The following is a 20,770-nucleotide window of genomic DNA, read 5'->3' as shown; positions in this document are numbered from 1 at the left end:
GTCAGCACAGTTCACTATTTGATGCCAGTGGACAAGTCCTATTGATTCTCTAGCCTAGTTGCCTCTTTAAGATTCAAGGGGAAAAATTTCAAGAGTATTTAACAGAAAGGAAATTCAGTTTCTTCTGCAGCAAATTGTATATATGCTCAAATCTCTTGGATGTAGCATCAACTGTATTATAGATGTGTAGAGGCCATTTTGTTCAGCTCTGTTCTTTTCTTCTCCCGGGTTAGGGAAAACTCATCAGAAAAAAACTTAATATATATTACGAAACAAAAATCTCATACCATTTTAAAGAAATACATATTTGAGAGCCTTTAGTCCTGCTAAGAACATACATCTTACCATGTATGGCTACTTAAATCAGGTATTGAGTAGAGCATAGATGCAAACCTCAATTTATAGGTGAAATAATAATATCTATTCAACACATCTGAAATCCAACTGAGATTTTATCCAAAGGCTCTGGAGAGAAAAGTCCATGATACTCTCTTTAAACAACCCCGTTTCCAACTATTATCATTATAAGATCTGTTTAGACTAAGAGGAAGCCAATATTAGCAAGCAGGATTTAGAACTGTCACACCAGTACATCCTTCCTTACCTTCCTCACAGTGGTGTTTCATGAGGATAAAATCCGAGCAGAGTTGAAGGTGCCTTGAAAAGCAAGAAAGTGCTATATAAATGCAAAGGGTTACACTATTTCACTTCAGAAATGGGTAAATTTGGGGTCACTTCCATTAACCCAAAGACAGCAGCCACCAGAGGGGGAAGAAAATGCTACAGAAAACTAGAAATATGCTCATGACAACATTTGGAAAAACTGGCCCGTTTTAATAGCTTTTTAAAAAAATTCTTAAAATTTAGAACAGGTCTCATTTCCTTTACCTTTTCCACTTGACTACAATTCAGTTACATCCAAGCAACATTTTTTATAATGAGAAAAGTAAGAGACAGCTTCCTATGCAGCAGCAGAAAATTAGATAGAAACACAAAAAGGTGCAAGTTAAACAAAGACCTTTCCGTAAGTCACAGCTCACTCATACAAACAAAATAAAAAGTTTGTTCATTTCACAGTTAGAAAGGTTAACATCTCCCTCATGAAAGGAGGCATGAGTTTGCAATGCAGGCCCCAAAGTTTTGTGAATAGATCAGTCACTTTGGATAGTAGGGCATAAGCAGGAGTTTTCTTAAGACTGAAAAGAAGCTGGTTTTGTTTTGTTGGCAGAGATTCCTTTAGCAAGAGGAGGATAAAAGAGGAAAGAGAGTATCTAGGGATGTTTGATTTTCAAAGTTTGACCTTGGGTAATAGGGAAATAATACTTAATGACTCCTTAATTACTAGTACAAGCAAAAGAATAATTTTAAAAATATTGTCAAACATTTGCTTTCACCCTAGGTCAAAGTTTGTCAAACCCCCAACACACAAAGGAATACAATACATACAATTGGAATTACAAATCTCCTAAAGATTCCCAGAAGTTTCACACTCATCCTGACCCTCTTTTTTCCTGTATGATTAAGAAGCAAAGGACATTGTTACATTGGTGACCATATTTGTTAATATGAGTTTGGCAGGGCTTCTCCACCTGCCCTGTGCTTGGGAATTCGGTTTCAGCTCTTCCCATATCTTAGCATGTTATATGTCACCATGGAAACTTACAAAGGAAAAAAATATTTACTCCAAGATTTATTTATTACATTTCTAAAGCGCTTTTCCTCCTGAGAGCCCAACCACTGTAGCAGGATGTTAGGGACTGCTGTGTTTTCCTGCATGAGCCCCCATCCTCTGGGGATCTTGAGAAGGATAGTGGATGGGTCCTGGAGCTCGCATGAAGGGAGGTGGTGGTCCCATCGGGTGGAACATGTGTGGTCCAAAACCTACAGATGGCAAGGAACAGATGTATCAGATATTCAGTCCTCTTGACAAATTTCCATAATTTTCAGTTCTTTTCAGTCTATAGTAGCTATAAACCAGAGTAAGCCTTAATGAAACATTCGAAGCTAGCTATCAAAATTAAAGATGTCTATCCAATTACTTGTTCTTTCCTCAGCGTTTCTCCTAGGAGTTTAATAAAGCTGAAATCATCATCTAGGGACCTGGAGTTCAAGGCTTCTTGAACAAGAGGTAGTCAACTCTAACGTAGTCTACCAGGCAAAGTTTGACTGAGATCTGGGGATGAGGTATTAAAATTGAAGCAAACCTCTTTCACTAGTTAATGGATGACAGACTGGAATAAGATCATATTTTTAAACAAGTTTTACAGAACCATAGCCAAAAAAAGATCTGTTATACATTTTTTTTGATGCAGTAGATTTAATAAGTTAAAAGATATTAGCAAAGTCCTATACTGAACCTTGTGTAAACCAGTTAACATACCAGTTAACAAAATTATTAGTTGGACTGGTGATATTACAGAAAGAAAACAAAAAAACCAGCAGATCAGGATTAACTTTGTAGAATTCTATAATATAAACCCAAAGAATGTAATGCTAAAGTTGAGTGTGTGAGTATCTTGAGAAGTAGAGGAACAAGAATATTCTGCTGAACTTTTCAGTACCCTCCCTGTTAAAATGCCAATCACATATAAGAAATAATCTCCTCCTTCACACTGTCTCCTAAAGCATTTGCAAATTCCTCTAAATATTTTTTTAGTGTCCAATTCTTATCTTACCCACCAAATTGCAAATATCAGGCTGGTATCCCCAAAGCATTTAGTTCTCTGCCCTGTATATAATGGACACTTTGTAAGGGAATAATGAAGATTTAGTTTCAGAGAAGGGCCCCTCTGTTGTTGGTTAATGCTGTGACTTGTGATTCATAAAACAAAGTAGAATTCAATTAATTGATGACATCATTTTTATGTCATACTGTGTTTTGAAACAAAACTAGCATAAAAATTTGGGCAGAGGATAAGAAGACTAGAGTTCTATTGATCTAATTAATAAGCACTTATCAAGTGTCTATTCTGTGGCAAAAATGAAACAACCCCTGTCTTCAAGGAGTTTACTGTCTACTAAGATATACACACGTATAACATGTGTCTGTACATACACACACAACACACACACCCCCCTAAATATATACAAAATAAATACAAGGTAATTTTCTGGGGGAAGGAAGGGAATGCAAGGAACAGCCCTAGCACCTACAGGAAAACATCAGGAAAAGCTTCATGTACATAAGGACAGGGAAACAGTCAATGCAAAGGGATTGGATGGAGATGGAGATGGAACTTCATATCAACTTTGTCTGGATTGTAGAATGTAAGTTGGAGCCAGGCTGGGAAGAACTTTGAAGTGCAAACAGAGGGGCTCATTTGATTTTAGAGGGAATAAGGAGACATTAAAGAATTCAGAAAATCTTATGTTAGCACTTGAAGGAGCTTAGAAATCAATTAGTCCAATATTCTTATTGTGCAGAGAAGGAAATTAAGGAAAGACCCAGGTAGATCTAGGGCTACCTTTTAGGCTAGAGGCAGATTAAAAAACTTCTGAAAAGGAAGGTCTTACCTGGTGGGGGAGGAGGTGCAATGCCAGGAGGTGGCGGCAGGGCAATATTAACCACGGCTGGAGGACCACTGGGAGGGAGATTAAAATAATTGGCAGAGGCTTCTTCTTCAGCTGCTGGAGGAGGAGGAAGAGCTAAAGAAGAGAACACAAATTAGATAACAATGATGTTCAGTGCAGGAAAGCCAAAGTGGAAGTATGTAATTACTGATTCTTCCTGTTATTTCTATTCTTTGTTAATGGGATCTCCAAGAATTGTTACCTATCACAGAGAAAATTTATTTACTATTCAGAGTAACAAGCTACTTGTTATGAATGTTCAAAGCAAGCAATGGAATAAAAACTTTCTTACCTCCAGGAAGTCCTGGGACAGGCTCCAGCTTAATTCCAGAGTCTGTGGTTCCTTCTTTTTCTTTTTCTTTTCCTCTGGCTGCTTGAGATCTGAAACATAAAATCAAAATCATTATATGATATCAAACAAGATGACATAAAGACCCTGTCTATTACCACTATCTAGGTCACCCCCAAATTCAACACTATTCAAAGAAGTTAATGTTATTCTGGAACACTGACATTCTAAGCTTGTGTATATAGCTCACCATACTACAGTCTTACAAAAATTGTTAAAAGACAAGCATCGACACAAAACTTACCTTCCCCATTTCACATTAAGCCTGCGCCCATTTACAATCAGTTTATTGAAGGACTTCTCAGCAGCCATCTCTGCAGCTTGCCTTGTAGCAAACTGGATGAAAGCGCATTGTTGTCTTTGTACAACTGTTATTGTTCGGATCTCACCAAACTGGTAAAAGTGATTTCTATGTGGATGGAAAGATGGATAAATTCGAGTCTACCTTAAGTTAAATATATAGCATAGTTATACAAAATGACACATATCTCCAAAAGACAGAAATAAGACAAACTCTTTCATTGCCAGAAAAAATAGCTACCTGGTGATCTCTGGAGAATTTCTCCCCCATTCCCTTTCTTTACCTTGGCTAAGAGAATAAGGAGAAGAGGAGTACCAACCAACCTGTACTTCTTTTATTATTGGATAGAATGTCTGGACATGTGATTTGCTTTTGACTCAAAATGAAATAAACCCAACAAGGTAGGGTGAACGTTCTTTAAAGAATATGAAAGTCCTCTTCCCCTCAGAGAAAACTTGAGACAAAGGCTCACCCATAGCTATGTGAACCCATGCAAGTCACCTAATCTTATTTACCTCAGTTTCCTCATTTGTAAAATAAGCTGGAGAAGGAAATGGCAAACTGTTCCAGTATCTTTGCCAAGGAAACCCTAAATGCAGTTATGAAGAGTCAGACATGACTACTCAGCAACAGCCTCTGGTTAGGTGAACCTCATGAAACTTTTATCATTAATACCTATTTCTTCAAAGGGTTCTCCAAAACAATGTGAAATGCATCACAGGGTTTACTTCCAAACTGTCCATTTCTCCTTATGCCAGAAATATCATACAAGTCCACCAGACATAAACCCAAAGAGTCTCCCAATCTGCTGCCTTACATCAATTTCCATTACCATCACTACTGCATAGGTTTTACCTTTTTAGTGGGAATTTGTGTCCCTTAACAAATGAAAATATATGCACATACCTGAGATCCGTCTCACTAATTGTATCTCCCAGACCACCAACATACAGAGTGGTTATGGTCTTATCATCTGGAGGGTCCAGGCGAGGCATTGTTGAAGCCCGTTTTAGAAGCTTATCTGCCACAGGATCATTAATGCCATAATATCGATCTTTGATGTTCTGATCGGCAAGAGGATCATCAGGGTCTGTAGGCTTCTCATGTCTATGAATTAAGATAAAAATTAACAACACTGACTTTAAAGCTAAAGAAGCTAAAATTCTATCGGGCCATCTAATAAGTTTACTTCAAAACAAGTTACGAACAGAATAAAATACTTATTAAAATTGAAAACCGTATCATATTATATTGAACAATCTCCTTTCTTAATACCCATACACTTCTCTTCCTCAGCTATATTACCATCTAACTCATAGATATGAGATCCTTTCCAAATTAAATTGCAACTCTTCACCTTAAATTTTCTCAACTGTGATTTTGCAACATTGTTCCTTCAAACCATGAACTCCTCAACTAATAATTATTTATAATTTCATTTTAAGACATCCAAGGATAATCATACCTTGTCACTAGAAACTTTGAATTTCCTACTTCCTTATTATTCACCTTAACTATGATTTCCAATTCCTAAGTTTTTCAGTATTCTTCCAGTGTATTAATGGTGTTCCAACACTCACAGTTCCTTCCTTGCACAATCAACTACTTCAATAACATCCTCTCTTTTACTTTTCCTCCTTTGACCTTTTACTACTTCTACCCTGCTAATTGGCAACCTTGGATAGTTTTTACCATTTGTTTCTTATCATGCCTATTTTGAGCTGCTAAAATGAAGCTGGAGAAAAATCATAAAATTGTTGACTTGGTTCATCACAAACGCATGCTAATTTCAACGGGGCTCTCAATGCTATCCAGCAATTCTTTTAATTAACTTTATATGTACCAAAACTCTACAGCTACAATGAATCCAAGTATTTAATGATCACAGAATAGTGCATTGGTAAAATATATAGTGAGCATCTTCAAGAATTGCAAAGTGTGTTTTAAATCTATTTTCTAAATCAGGGGTCTTAAACCTAAGATTTGTCAACTTTAAAACAAAACCAAAAACTTCTGATAATTGTATTTTAATCTAATTTTTTTTTCAGATAAATTTAGATATTTCACATATTTAAAAATACTATTGAGTGTATGTAATCCCCCAAAATGATTTAAAAAATCTTGCTCTTAAGTCTTTTTTGGTAAGTTTTTATTGATTTGTTTTTTTATACCAGCATAGTATCCCTTTCCATCCTACTCCCTAAGAACCATTCCATATTACAATTAGCAGTTTTTAGAGAAAAAAAAAAAAACCTTACTGATGTAGTGGAAAAGTCCAAAAATATATGTAATATGTAACATCTGTGAATCTCCTAGCTCCACAAAGGTTGAGGGTGTGTTCTCATATTTCATCTGAGTTCCACTTGATTTTTATAATTTTGTTAACATTTTTATTTTTTGGTGTCACTTTCTTTTCATTTATATTGCTGTAGTTACTATGTTTATTATTTTCTTGGCTCTGCTATTTTCACTTTGCATCAGTTCAAATAGATCTTTTCATACTTCTCTGTATTCATCACACATAACTTCTCAGAAATTCCTTTATATTCATGTATCACAATTTGTTTTGCCATTCCCCAACTCATGGGCATTTGTTTCCAGTGTTTAGCAATTACAAAAAGTGCTGCTATAAATATTTTGGAGTGTATAGGGATTTTATTTTTATTGATGCTTTCCTTGGAACAGAAACCCAGTAATGGGGTTTAATATTTTTTAAAGTGGCTCTGGGTTCTCTTCTTACTGGCTCTCTTCTTCTCCCCCCACCTTAATACTTTCTTGTTTGCTGCTTTTCTGACTTTAGTTTAGGCCCTCGTAGCCCTTTTAATTTTGACTAACAATGTCCTAACCAATTTTCTTGCCTACATTCTATTTCCTTTTCAAAATAGCCTTCACACCACTGTCCATATATTTTTCCCAATATGTTCCTCTGATTATATCATTTCTTTACTCTAAAATCTACTGCCTCCATGAAGAATTCCTCATAAACACTTCTTTTTTTTCCTTTTTTTTAAAAGTAAAACAGTATGTTATTTTTTCTAATTACATGTAGAAATAGTTTTTGGCATTCATTTTCTAAATAAGATTTTGAATTCCAAATTTTTCTGCCTCTCTACTCTCCCAAAATGGCAAGCAAACTGACATAGATTATATATGTACAATCATCATATTCCTCTTAGTAAATTTTGTGTCCAGATTTTAATCTCTAACTAGACTTTGGGTTTTCCATATGGTGGTTACTTAACATGTTTGCTTAATTGAATTTCTATTCTTCACATGGGATAACCTTGCTGCCTTCACCACTTAAATGTTAAGACCTCAAGAAGAAACACTTTAAGTCTGTCCATGGTAATTAGGGAGAGTGGATACACAACACACACCATATGCTCAAAATCTTTCAAGTTCATAGATATACAGTATAATGCCTAGCATTCTTCTTTGGACCTGACCTGTTATTTCAGTATAAAATACTCTGCAAACTTTAAAGTTAGCCGTTATCATAAGTAACTTCTAGTGAGGAAATTCCTTTACCAAGATCAGACCTGCCACTGTTCAATATCCTACAGTACTGCAGGTACATAGGGCACTGAGAGTTTAGTTAAGTCATACAGCCCTCATGTATAAGAGATGTGACCTGAACCTAGACTTTCCTGATTCTAGACTAAGGTTCTAGCTATTATGCCTCTAATAAAGGCCTTATGTGTAACAGATGCCTATTAAATAGATTAACATAGATTATGACCTCTCACTTGGATGAACATGATCCCCCTCCTTACCACTTAAGCAATTTCTAAATGAGGCTCCTTTCCTACCTGTATGGACACTCCTCTCCTCTTTTACATTCTCCTTTTACCCAGAAGGAACAAATGTGAGGACGATTCCGTTTATAATAAGGGGTCGTCCGAGCCAATTTAAGCAGCATGTCACTTGTAGCTGTAGCTTTTCCAAGAACACCAACTGGCCGAGTTCCATCAGAGTTAGAAATCTACAAAAAAATGCCAAAGGCAAGAGAAATCACACCAACAACAACGATGCTTGAAGATAATTCCAAAATCCCATTTCATATCACTTTCAGTTAAGAAATCACAGCATTTCCATACCTCTCGCTCAACATTCTGGGTATAATATTCTTTGTTCACATCAGATTTAGGCATGTCATCCTTAAAGGATAGTCCTGCATCACGGACCTGAATAGGTAAGCCTGAAAGGAGGGAGTTGAGAAGTTCAGCAATAACTCAAAGTCTAAACAACAAGTTTCATTAACTGAATATGCATTTAAACTTAAAATAGCGACAACTAACTTTCAAGTATTTAAGGCATAAGCATTTAAGGATAGTCCAATTCCTACATTGCCTGTTTTATATAAAATACTACTAAAAACAAATTAAAGGCCATGGCTTGGAAATTTTTAATCAAAAAGATTTTTTTATTATAAAGTTATAAGATTACATGTTAAGTTTTTACTTAGAATCTAATATTATATACTATTTTTTATGGGAGTATAGAATCTCAGGGTTGAAAGGGACCTTAGGGATCATTTTAGTATATTTTTCACCTGAAGCACAAACCACCTCCACAATATTTCTGGTATGTGGTTACTTAGCCTCTGCTTGAACACTTCCAATTATAGTGTTGTCATAATATTCTATGGCAATCATTCCATCTTTGGATAGTTCAAATTGTTGGAACTGAAAACTGCTTCCTTATAATTTTCATCCATTAGTTCTGACCTCTGGGACCAAGAAAAATAAATCTAATTATTCTTTCACACAACAATTCTGTAATCACTTAACTCTAAAAACCAGGTTAAACTAATCCAAGCTTAGGAAGAATTACTTTTAATTCAAAGCACAATTTGAAAAACATAGGGCTCCAAACTATTCTGTAATGCTGTGCATCAAAGAAGAGACATATTTACACCAACAATTTTGCTTGTAGCCAACAAATTGAAAATTACAATGCTGGAGTTAGTTTCAACTTCAAACAATTAATATAACCGGCCAACTGTAGAATTTTGGATGCAAAAATTGTAATATTTAGCAAACTTAAAGTTAAGTTTCCTTTATTTAGATCAGGATCTAGAAATGTCAATACCCTTTATCATATGATATGAAAACCTAATTTTAAGTACTATTCTGACCACCACTAGAATATTATCTCTCCTTTCCAATCAAATAGGGATCAGGGATGATTCTAAGTAAACTTAGATAATAAATATACAGATAATTCTTTAAGATTTAAAAAAAAAATTGAACATAAAACATAAAAATGAACATTTTCAAATATAAACAGAATAGAAAAAGATTTTATATGAAATCATATGTTTACATATAGCTTATATAAATATATTTAAGAACTTCCAGATACTTTTAAAGCTGTCGTATTTACTGACATGTAGATAATTTTTCTTTCCCTCCCTTTTTTGGGAGACTGGGCCTCCCTATTTCATCCAGGTCAGAAGTACAGTGCCCACTCATGGCTTGATCCAACTAGTGACTACTGACTGACATGGGAGCTTTGACCTGGTGTTTTAGATGTTGGCCAATTCATTCCTCCTTTGGCAGCCTGGTATCCTTCTGTACTCCCAAAGGATTCACCACATTAGTGTCATACTCGCCATGGTTGCCTGGTTGGTTTTAAACCTACTCTAGCTCAGAACATCTGAGCTCAACAATTCACCAGGTCTTAACATTCCTGGTAGTAGGAATCGGAGGTGTATGCCACTAATATATATAATCCTTAACAATCAATAAATTACAAGGATATGAGAACTTTCTCCAACTACCTGCATTTCTTTGTCTTCTTTACTTCTCAAAGTAGATACTAGATACACAATACGGGTCTTGAAATTCTCTCCCCATTCAGCAAAAAATTATTATTATAGCAATTTTCATTAACTACCACAATTCTGATCAGATCCCATACCAATTATTTTTAGTTGTCTTTCAACTAAACTTCTGATATATCTCCAGGTCCTTTTAAAAAGACAAGAATTAAGTTTCTGTCTTGAAGAAACTTACATTCTAGTTAAAGAGTACAGTAGTTACACATATGAGTAAATACAAGGTAATCTGATTAGGGATAGAGGGCTAACAACTAGGGGAAATCAAAGAAGAATCCATGGAGTAAAAGTTTCACCTGAGCTGAACTTTGAAGGGATTTGAAGGACTGCATTTCTGACATGATGGCTTATGTGAATAAAGAGAGGTCGGAGATGGAATGATAAGTTCAAAGTTTGGCTGGAATGAAGTATGAGAGGAATGATGTGCTATAAAGTTGGTAAAGTAGGTCCTTGGATAATTAGACATTGATGATAACAGACAAATATTAGATCTCCCAAAAGTTGCCAGCTTGACACATGGACAAAGGCACTTATTCTCAGTGTTACAGCTCTACTCCCCAAAATGCTGATACTACAACTGCTTCCAAAACTCAACTAGCATTATCAAAAGCATTGCCTTTTCTTAGCATTTCTAGGTCTCCTTAATCTTCTGACAAGTTATTTTTTTTCATTTACTCATTCTACAAATATTTGAATACCTCTATTACAGATAAGGCAATGTGGGGAAACAAATTCCTACCCAGTCTAGGAGGACAAATAAGACATGTACAAAAATGATTTTAAAAAAATGCAGCGAGAAGTGAAAGAATTTAGGGGAGATTACTAGCTGAGGAGGAGATCAGAGAAGGTTCAACTTAAACCAAAATAGCTCTAAAGTGGCTGTTTTTGAAGTTCTCATAACCTCAGCAGGAGCGTGACAGCATCAAGTCCATTTTATGGAAATTTTAATAAACGATCTAAGAATTCAGCTGAAATGAGGCAAATGTTAAAAAACTTAAATGTGGTTTGGGTTGTAGTTGTGCATGTAAAATCCCACAAAAACTGCTATGAGAACAATTCTTAGGTGACTGACTTCCCCTACTATTCCATCTAGTGGAAATTCATCTATAAGGGTACATATCTGAGAGGTTTGGACTAGAACTGGCCTTGAGTCCTAAATAACTTCCAAGGCTTCCACTAAGGGCCAGGTGAGATTCAGAGTGGGTCCAGAATGTTCTCGGAAGAAGCTGTACCTTCAGGCATCAATCAGATGAAACCAGACTCTTCAGAATGGTCCTGGAACTGAACCCCCAAGATTAGATTAGATGGGGTCAGAAGTGACAAAGGATAAGGGGGACCATTTTCTAGGGCACTTGTTGGTTCATCTGACAACACAAACTCACCATATTCTAGGTCCAAAAGGCAGGTCTGACATACATTTTTTAGCTTGCTGCAGGTTTGGCACACTTCAGTCTTCTTAAAACGCATGCGAACACCGGGGCACCAGCGGAACACTGTGAACGGCCTGGCACAAATCTGGAGCACAAAGCCAGAGACCTTTACTGGCCTAGTCCCAGGCCTACTAGTACAACTACCTAATCACAGGCAAGGCCTTCTCCTTTGGAACAATTTCTGAACCAAGAGGGTTGGGCTGGTGTTTAATGTTTCAATAATCTTGCTTTATAATGCTTGAAAATGTAAAGAAACAACCACTGATTAAAAAAATCTTTTAACTATGAGGAAAAATATAAATTCCAATTTATCCCAACAAGTATGATCAATTCTAGAGGATATATCTAAGAAGAAATAAGTCCAAATTCTAGTTGCCTTTTTGTATACGAGATGAACCAATTCTTGCCCTTAGACAATTAGGGTTCCCTTGGTTTCACTCAACACCATTAGAAGATAAGCTATAGAAAAAAGAGTATACAAATGCAGAAATAACTTCTATTTTTTCTAAGTCTATTATCTTTAAAGGCAACTTTATTAGAAGATAGGAAAAAGTTCTCCAATGCAGATAAACTTACTTTGCATTCTTTTCCATATTTTTCTTTGGTCTGAAATAAAAGAAAATAGTAGTTATTAGAAATTACACAACCCAACAAATGTGTCTAGGATATCTAGTTCTCCAAAGACATAAAGGGGGAACAGGAGGAAAGAGGGATAATTTATATTTCTTTGAATTAATTGGTAGTTCTATCCAATCCTAATTAAGCCTTAGTGAGTTAAGGACCTAACTTCAAGAAACCGAGGGTCACTTAATGCTTCAATAACAACAAAACTTCATTTTTGGACCCAATTTTCCACAGGTGTTAAGTAATCACTATTTAGTTCCTTGTAATCTAGCTTCTGTCCCTAACATTATATAAAAATAGCTCTCTGAAAGGTCAACTGTCTTCTTTGTTAATACTACACAATGTTTTTTTTCAGTCTTCACATTGTTAAGTAATTTTATATTTTATAATGATTTGTCTGTCTCTCTCTTCCTCTGGCTTCCTAGGTATTTCATTCGTTTCTTTTACCTTTATCTCCTAAGATAGCTCTTCTTGCTCTTTCTATATTCTTAATAAGTGTTCCCACTCCTCCCACACCCAACTGTTTTCAGTTCCTTTCTCTCTATATCTACATTTTGTACTCTCATGATTTCAATTGTCACCCCTAAGTGGAACACTAAACAACAAATCAATCTCTTTATCTGACATCTATTCCCATATTATATATTTAACTGCTTACTGGATCACTACAACTTGATATTCTTCCCCTCAACAATTTAGATTCAGTATATTATCTAAAGAAGAACAATCTTTTGCCTAAAAACTGCTCCTTTCTGATGTCCCTATTTCTGTCAGTGGCAACACTATTCTTTCCTATGCTCATAATTTTGCTGTTATATCTTTCTTCTCCCTTTCCCTCATCCCACACATCCAATTAGTTTTCAAGTCCTGTCAAATCCATCACTACATTACCTCAATATATCCCCCTTTGTTATTCCCATTGTTATCAACCAACTGAACTCTCCCATTAGTTTTAGCTCCACCAAAAGGGGAAGAGAGAAGGTTTCAGGTTCTAATCCTATATGGATGGTCCAGTTAGTGTCTCCCTGTTCCTAATCAAACAATCATGGAACCAAGAAGCATTATTTAGCTATGTGCCCAACACCCTACAATGTGGTTACAGATAAAGCCAGCCATACACTGTATAAAAATAACAGTAAAAACAATGACAATAATTCATGCTGCATAGCACTTTTAGATTTGTATAACACTTTCTTCACAACAACCCTATGAGGTGAGTAATTTATGTCTTTGCTCAGAATCACAGGGGGAAAAGTGTAAATGTTTAGATAGTTCAAAGCAAATTAATAAACACCAAAGGAAAGTCAACTAAAAGTACTTGTCCTATATTACTGATCAGTTAACATAATAAAAATAGGCACCTAGCTCTCAGGGTGGTTGTGAAAATTGAGATAATAATTTAGCTTTAATTATTACAATCAAGTGAGAGAATAAGACAAGTACACAAAGACTGAAACATAAATTAAAATATACAAAGTCCAACTCTTAAATTAAGAGATTAAAGAGAGAATACTTAGCTGAAAGAATAAACAAGAACTGGGACTTTGAAGGAAGAAGTGAGTTTCAAGAAATTGAGAGGGAGAAAAAGAATTCACTCTGGGTATGAAAAACAGTGGCAAGATAAATAATAAAAAAGGCTAGTATAGATGGAATAAAGAATAAATTACTAGGATTAAGTGTGAAATGAAACTTGGAAAGCATGTTGAAGGCTGTTTATGGAGACCTTGAATACCAGGTTAAACAGTTGAGCCTTTATAGATTTTTATCTTACAAGAACTGAAAGGCATCTTTAAAGACCTTGTATAACTCCCTTCTTTAAATTTATATAAAGAATCTGAGCTTGCAAAAAGTTACTTGCTTAAGGTAACATAGCTATTGTATATCAGAGTTGGGATTTAAACCTATATCTGACTTTTAGTTCAATGTGCTTTCCTTTGCACCACACAATTAGTGTAAAGTCGCCAAAGTTGTTTGGACATGGGACTGATGTTATTGGGCTTATACATTAAGAAAATGAACTGAAGAAAGTAAGCACAAGAGGCTGGAAGACCAGTTAAAAGGTTACTATGCTAGTCCAGGTAAAAAGGTCATGAACTAACATGGTGGTAACTATAGTGGAGAGGAGAAGAGAAATGAATACAAGAGATTTTAGAGGCAAGATTGAGAGGGAATGGCAACTAACTGGGGAGGTGGAGTGAGGAAGGAGTTAAAAAAAAAAGATTTGCAAGATTTTAAACTTGAGTAATTAGAAGGATGATGTCTCAATAAAGAAATAGGGAGATAAAGAGGGTGCTCAGGTTTAGGGAGAGGAGAGTGGGCAGGAAAAATGAGTCAGATATACTAAATTATACACTATAAGCAATATCTAGGTGGCAACATTCAACAAGCATCTAGAAATGTAGAATTGATGAACAGATGTCAAGAACAGAGATTTAGGATCATAGAATCTCACTACTGAAGGTACCTTAAAGGATTTCCCTCCATAACAACTCTGACAAGTTAGTCAGCTTCTGCTTAATGTTCCAGTATAGCAAACTCATCATCTTCTGAGGCAGCCCCTTTCATTTTACACATTGCTAAAAATGAAAATATATTAGTTGTAGTTCTCTCTTCTGCGGAGAACAAAACCTCCTCACTCAGTTGCCCTATGTAAGGACTGACTCCAGCATTTGCCAGGTGTGACTTGGACAAGTCACTGTGTACATCTCTGAGGCTACACGAGAGGAAGTTTTGCCTCTTTAGCTGCCTTTAGACATTAGCACTGGATGTCCAGCAGACATCCTAAATTCAAAATGTTCAAAACAGAAGTCATTATCTTCCCCTTCAACTTTCTGAGGACTAAGAAATGTATCACCATTATCCTAGGCCCCCAAGCTTGAAACTCAGGAGTCAGCTTCCATTCTGCACTGTCTCTCATCACTCCTGAATCCAAGATATAACCAAGGTCTGTCCATTTCACCCTTCCAATATCTCTCCACTATGCCCCATTCTTTCCTTTGTGCAAGCCTCCACCACTTCATGCCTGGAGTACTGCTGTAGCTGTTGGTGAGTCTGCCTGTCTCAAGTCTTTCTCCACACCTTCAATGGCTGCTAGATTTTCCTAAAGCACAAGTCGTACTATGTCACACACTCCTGATGCCCTATACTTAATAAACTCTAGTAGTTCCCTATCACCTCCGGGATCAATTATAAAATTATTTGAAGTTCTTTATAACTTAGTGCCCCCCCCCCCCCCCCCTTTCAATTCTTATATCTTCTTTTTCCCTATAATATTCTTTGATTCAGTGGCATTGGTCTCCTGGCTGTTCCTTGAACAAGACACTCCATCCTCCGATTCCCTGACTTGAACCATTTTCACTGGCTGACTGTTGTGCCTGAAAGGCTCTTCCCTCATCATCTTCTGGCTTCCTTCAAGTCCCAGCTAAAATTCCACTTTCTAGAGGAGCCTTTCTCTCATAATTCTATATTGTTTTCTTTTTTGCTGATTATTTCCTATTTATTCTGTATATAACTCGTTTCTATATAATTTGTATGTTATCTCACCCAGTAGATTGTGAATTACTTGGGGGAAGGGATTAGTTTGTCTTTCTTGGAATTCCTAGTATTCAGCACAACGCTGGGCACATAGCCTGAGCTTAATAAATGCTTAATGAGGGAGGATTCTGGGAACATGGCAGAATAGGTTAGTAAATTCCAAGCCCTCCAGATTTCCCCCACAAACAAAGCACAATTTCTCCTCAGGCTGAACAGAGACCAGTGAAAAACAAATAAGACTGGAACAGGACAGAGACAAACAAAGAAGACCTCAGTATTGGAGGTTTAACCCATATTTAGTGTAAACACCTCCGGGCTACCTTTCCAAAAACAAAAAGTGAAGAGCAGTGGGGCTATTTGGGTTTGGAGGGTCAGAGATCTAACCCAAAAAATTGAGGGAAATTTTTTGCTGATAAGGAGCATCTGTGCTGCTGAGACCAAAAAGGAAACAGCATACCCACTGAGCACAGAAGCAATGGAGTTCCAAAAGCTGCTGGCTGTGGCACTTGCAGGAAGGTGGAGTTCTTGGTTTTGGGAGTCCAGACCAGAGGGAAAAGGTAAACTGAAGTCAGTGGCACCATCTTTCTCACTTCAAGACTAGATGTACTAGATGTAATTATGTTAAGAAGTTCTTATTTAAAAAAAAAAAAAAAAAGCAGGGAAAGGAGAAAAAAAAATCCAATCATTAAATCATTAAATGTTACTATGGGAATGGTGATGATGGGGTTCATCTTCAAGAGAAGAACGCTGAAGTTAAAAAAAAAAAAAAAGCCTCTCCTACTCCAAAAGAATTAACTGGTTGCCTGCCCAGAAAGAATTTATAGAACTCAAAAAAAAAAAAGGACTTAGAAATCAAGTGAGATTGAGAAAAAATAAAACAAAAACCCCAACCCTCCCCCCACCAACATTCAAGAAAAACAACAAAATTATGAAGTTAACCAACTAGAAAAGGAGACGCAGAGCTTTAAGGAGAAAAATGACTCTTTAAAATAAAATATAAAGAATGAAAAAAATTGAAGAGATTGTGAAACAAGAAAAACAAACAGGAACATCACTGCTAAATTTTGAAACTCCAGTTCAAAGAGAAAATCTTACAAGCTAAAAAAAAAAAAAAAAAAAAAAAAAACAACCATCCCAATACAAATATTCTGGAGCTATAATTACAAGTACACAGGATTTATCATAGGCTACAATAAAAGACCATAGGTCCTGGAATATTACATACTGACAATCAAAAGAACTAAGCTTGCGGCAAAAAATATTATATCCAAGAAAATTAAGCACAACAGTGAATAAAAAATCGAACAATAAATTGTTCAATTTTCAGAATTCTGTCTCAAACCTGAACTCGATAGAAAATTTAACATGTAAGAGCCAACATCAAAGATTGATTTTAAAAGACTCAATATCAAGACAAACTGTTTCATATGTGGAGATGTAAACCTTATTCTAAGACTGACACTGTAGTCCAAAAGAAAGATTGGGGTAGAGCTGAGTATGATATGACTCTAAAAAACAAAACCATCTAAGAAAATGTAAAATTAGTTAATTTTGCTACATCCATGCTGCATGGATAAAGCAAGAGCAAGAATTGACAGAGGAATTAGATAAGGGAAGGAGAGCTGGTTCTGAAAACCCACTTACATTGGAATGGGTTAAAGAGGTAACAATACATAAATATATAGAAAGGCATAGCACCCTTCAAAATCTGTAAAGATATAAGGGGAGAATGAATAGGATGAGGCGAGATATATAAAGGTGTTTAGATTAATAAGAAGGGGATAAAAAGGGAGAGAAAGTGTGACAGAATAAGACAGGGTACAGAAAGTTGTTTAGATGAAGGGGAATGGAAGAAAGTGTATAGATTAATGGGAATGGGATAAAGAGGAAAGGAAAGGGTGGAATCCATGGAGGAGTGGGAGAAGTTAGTAACAGTAAGGCAAATTAACAGGTAGAAGTGGAAGAGTTAGCAAAGATAGAAAATTTAGATCTAGAGATCTACCTAAACAAAATAACAATGACTAGGAGTAGAATTTATTATGAAAAAACCATAAAGGTAAGTAATCACTGAAATCACACAAAGTCAATCTTAAAAAAGATCTAAACAAGAAATTGACATTATCTCAGTCACAATAACATTTTATATGTATATATGTATGTATGTATATATGCATGTGTGTGTACATCCACACACATCCACAAAAATATATCTGTGCTTAACTACCACCTGCTTGGGGGAGATGAAGGCAGGGAGGAAAGGAGAAAAAAAAGAATAAAGTAAAAAGTGCACAGCAGAGTTAACAAAAGAAAAACTACAAGAAAGCAAAGATGGATAGTTGTTGAATACGTCTTCTACTATTACATATGTTTTCTTCAAATTGAAATTTATTGTTACATATTTTGAATCCTCCCTGTTTTTCTGCCAGACACACAATGATTTCTTTTTCTTTCTTTTTCTAATTTTGCATTTAAGTTGTAAATAAAAACATTTTAAAAAATGCTTAATAATTGTATCGTGGGGTGCAGATAAGTCAGCTTCTGAGTAAAAGTTCTGTCTCTTACCAATACAGGCTGTTTGATCTTAGGTAACTCATTTATTAATTTCTCAATATCTGGGGTCAGTGGAATCAAATTCAAATAGAAGGATTTATGCCAGGTCTCATATTGTCTTAGAAAACCTCAAATTAACACTATATTGTACTGTTTAACAAATTTTTTCTTGCAATCTGTAGGGGGCAGTGAGCTGCCTGAAGGCCTTTGCTACCAGACTGCCAGTTTGACACTTCTGCCTTAGGCAACTAATGCTGAGATTGCTGAAGAAATATCCATCTGTACTGAAAGAGGAATTTTTCTCATTGGGAGTTAAAAATGGAGGTGTTACTTGCCAGACTTACCTGATGGTGTTTGTGAGGACGGTTTTATAAACTTTAAAAGATTATGTATAGGTCAACTATCATTATGTAGCATCCCAAACCCACTTTAATACCAAAAGTTTCCTACTCTACAAAGATATCTTCCTCTTTCTACCAATTCCAATCTGTCCTGCACCTTGTCCAAGTTTTTATCAAGTGACCACCCTAATATTACTTATAATATCAGCAAAACTGTTTTTCATCCCCACGTTGGGGTGATCTACTGAGAAGTGGAATACCAAAGTTGAGCACAAGACAACATTCACAGAGTAACTTCAGACTGTAAAGTGTGAGATGGAGACCGGGGAGGGGAGTGTAAGGAAACGGACTTGGATTTCCCTCCATTCTACCATTCGCTGACAGTTTGTGTGAGAAAAATGTTTTCTCACCTTTAAGTACGAAAGAAATTCGAGCCCCAATGCAAACGGTAAGGGGTTTTATACGCTCGTGTCACCTTCCAGAGAGGAGCGTAATAACCCGAAGGAGCTGAATCGAGCTGACAAAGACCCTCGGACGCCGTGTAACACACAGGGGAAACCTCGAACCTCTGGGCCCTTCTCACTTACCATCCGGATGTAAGGATTTTCTCCAAGGCACGTCTGACACAGAATAGGGAAGTCCTGGGCAAAGGCAAAACACAAAGGCCGGGTCAGCCGTGCCCTTCTTCCCCCGCCGCCGCACTCTCATTCATTCTCGGGCGAGAGCGAGCAGAAAGGGAGCCGCGGGGCGTGCACGCACCCAGGCGGGGGCTCGGACCTCCGTTTCCCCACGCAGGCGCGAGCTCCCCGGGACCGAGGCCGACACCTCTGGGCCGAGGGCAAGTGGGAAGGGCGCGCCAAGTGCTCGATGGCCCCCGCCCTCCGCGGGGATCCCGAGGCCGCGGCTCCGGCTCCCGGCGGTGCCGCCGGCGAGGCCCACGAGCTCCCAGGATCGAGGCCTCCTTCCCTCAGGCCAGAGGCGCCCCGGCCTCGCCCCCCGCCTGACTCCCGCCACCATCCCTGGCGGGCGGCCGGCCTTCGCCTCGCTCTTGCCCACGCCCCGCGACTCCCGGAGTCCGGATCCCGAGGCGGGACACTTACCGCGTCCTCCCAGTTCTGCCTGTTGTAGGTGTTGGAGCCCAGAGACGTCGCCATCTTGGAAGTGGCGGCAGCCACAGCGCTGCCGGCGGAAATAGGAGGCGCGGCGCCCGCCCCCGGGGCGGGACCGCTGCGATCCCAGCAGCCCCTGCGGCTAGCAATGACGTTCTGGTTTCCTTCCGGCTACAGAGACACCTCCTTCTCGCACACCCACTCCTTCCGCCCAGCATACTGGAGCGTTGCTTTGGCAACGTGTTTCCTAGGATACGGAGCTTGGGATAGTGGAAGTGCATCTTTTGCATCCTCTCAGGCCTCACCCCAGGAAAATGGAACAGGAGGGAGATACCGTACAGTGATATAGATTTGACTAAACTAAACACCGGGGAAGGTCCATGGGTCAAATAACGGGCGTTATCAACAACCACTCTGGGCAGTTGGCACAGAGCAGACCAATCCCGCCTTCTTTGGGTACTGTAGGCTAGCCCTCATCATCCAAACTAGAGAAAAGATGCAGCTGGGCACCTTATTCCTGTTTAGACCACAGATGAGAAGGAGCATTTTTCACAAGTGTCATGAACAGTGACCAATCCTCCCAAACACCCTGGCGGAAAAGTCCTAAGAGTGGGAGTTATATCTAGGTCCAGATCTACCTGAAGCAGTATTCTTCTCTATGTCCCAGAAAGATAATTTAGTTTCAGTTCAAATATTTCATCAAGTCTAGTATGTGCCAAGAATTGTACCAGGTGCTTGAAGATACAAATATGAAAGTGAGACAGTTTCTACTCTCAAGGATTGTATATTCCTTTGATTATCGTTGTTCAGTCATTGCTCACACTTTGTGACCCTACTGGGGTTTCCTTGGCAAAGATACAAGAGTGGTTTGCCATTATCTTCTCCAGCTCATTTTACAGATTAAGAAATTAAGGCAAATAGTGTTAAGTGACTTGCCCAAGGTTATATTAGCAATGTCTAAGGCCATATTTGAACTCAGGAAGTCGTGTTCCTGACTTAGGGCCAACACTCTATTCATTGTGCCCCATTCTTTTGAGGAGACTGCAATAAACAAACAGGTAAGTAAGTTCAACAATCATACAAAATATAGACTCCTAGAATGTTTCTTTGATCTGCTGCTTTT

At 37.5% G+C, this 20,770-nt stretch overlaps 1 protein-coding gene across 1 annotated transcript; it reads right to left on the bottom strand.

Annotated features, from left to right (window-relative positions):
• Positions 1-813: 813 nt before the first annotated feature.
• Positions 814-19,797, bottom strand: RBM22 (RNA binding motif protein 22). The gene is made up of 11 exons (XM_003756713.4): positions 19,639-19,797; positions 19,126-19,179; positions 12,066-12,095; positions 11,442-11,574; positions 8,318-8,418; positions 8,030-8,202; positions 5,127-5,327; positions 4,164-4,328; positions 3,863-3,951; positions 3,514-3,645; positions 814-1,881 (listed from the first exon to the last, which is right to left on the bottom strand). Exons 1-11 carry the CDS (start codon positions 19,690-19,692, stop codon positions 1,751-1,753), a joined length of 1,263 nt encoding a protein of 420 aa, XP_003756761.2. The 5' UTR covers positions 19,693-19,797; the 3' UTR covers positions 814-1,750.
• Between the last annotated feature and the right edge of the window lie 973 nt (positions 19,798-20,770).

The sequence above is a fragment of the Sarcophilus harrisii genome, chromosome 2, assembly GCF_902635505.1.
Source record: "Sarcophilus harrisii chromosome 2, mSarHar1.11, whole genome shotgun sequence".
Classification (NCBI taxonomy): Eukaryota; Metazoa; Chordata; class Mammalia; order Dasyuromorphia; family Dasyuridae; genus Sarcophilus; species Sarcophilus harrisii.
Note: the sequence above shows the minus strand (reverse complement) of the source record. Positions and strands in the feature narration are given on the sequence as shown.

Excerpts from the sequence above, each read along its gene's own strand:
- RBM22 (XM_003756713.4), bottom strand. The coding sequence starts at position 19,692 with ATGGCGACGTCTCTGGGCTCCAACACCTACAACAGGCAGAACTGGGAG. Across the intron at positions 12,096-19,125 it reads AAAATCCTTACATCCGGATG|ACCAAAGAAAAATATGGAAA; the intron begins GTAAGTGAGAAG and ends CTTTTATTTCAG. Across the intron at positions 1,882-3,513 it reads TGCACCTCCTCCCCCACCAG|GTTTTGGACCACACATGTTC; the intron begins GTAAGACCTTCC and ends TGCCATCTGTAG.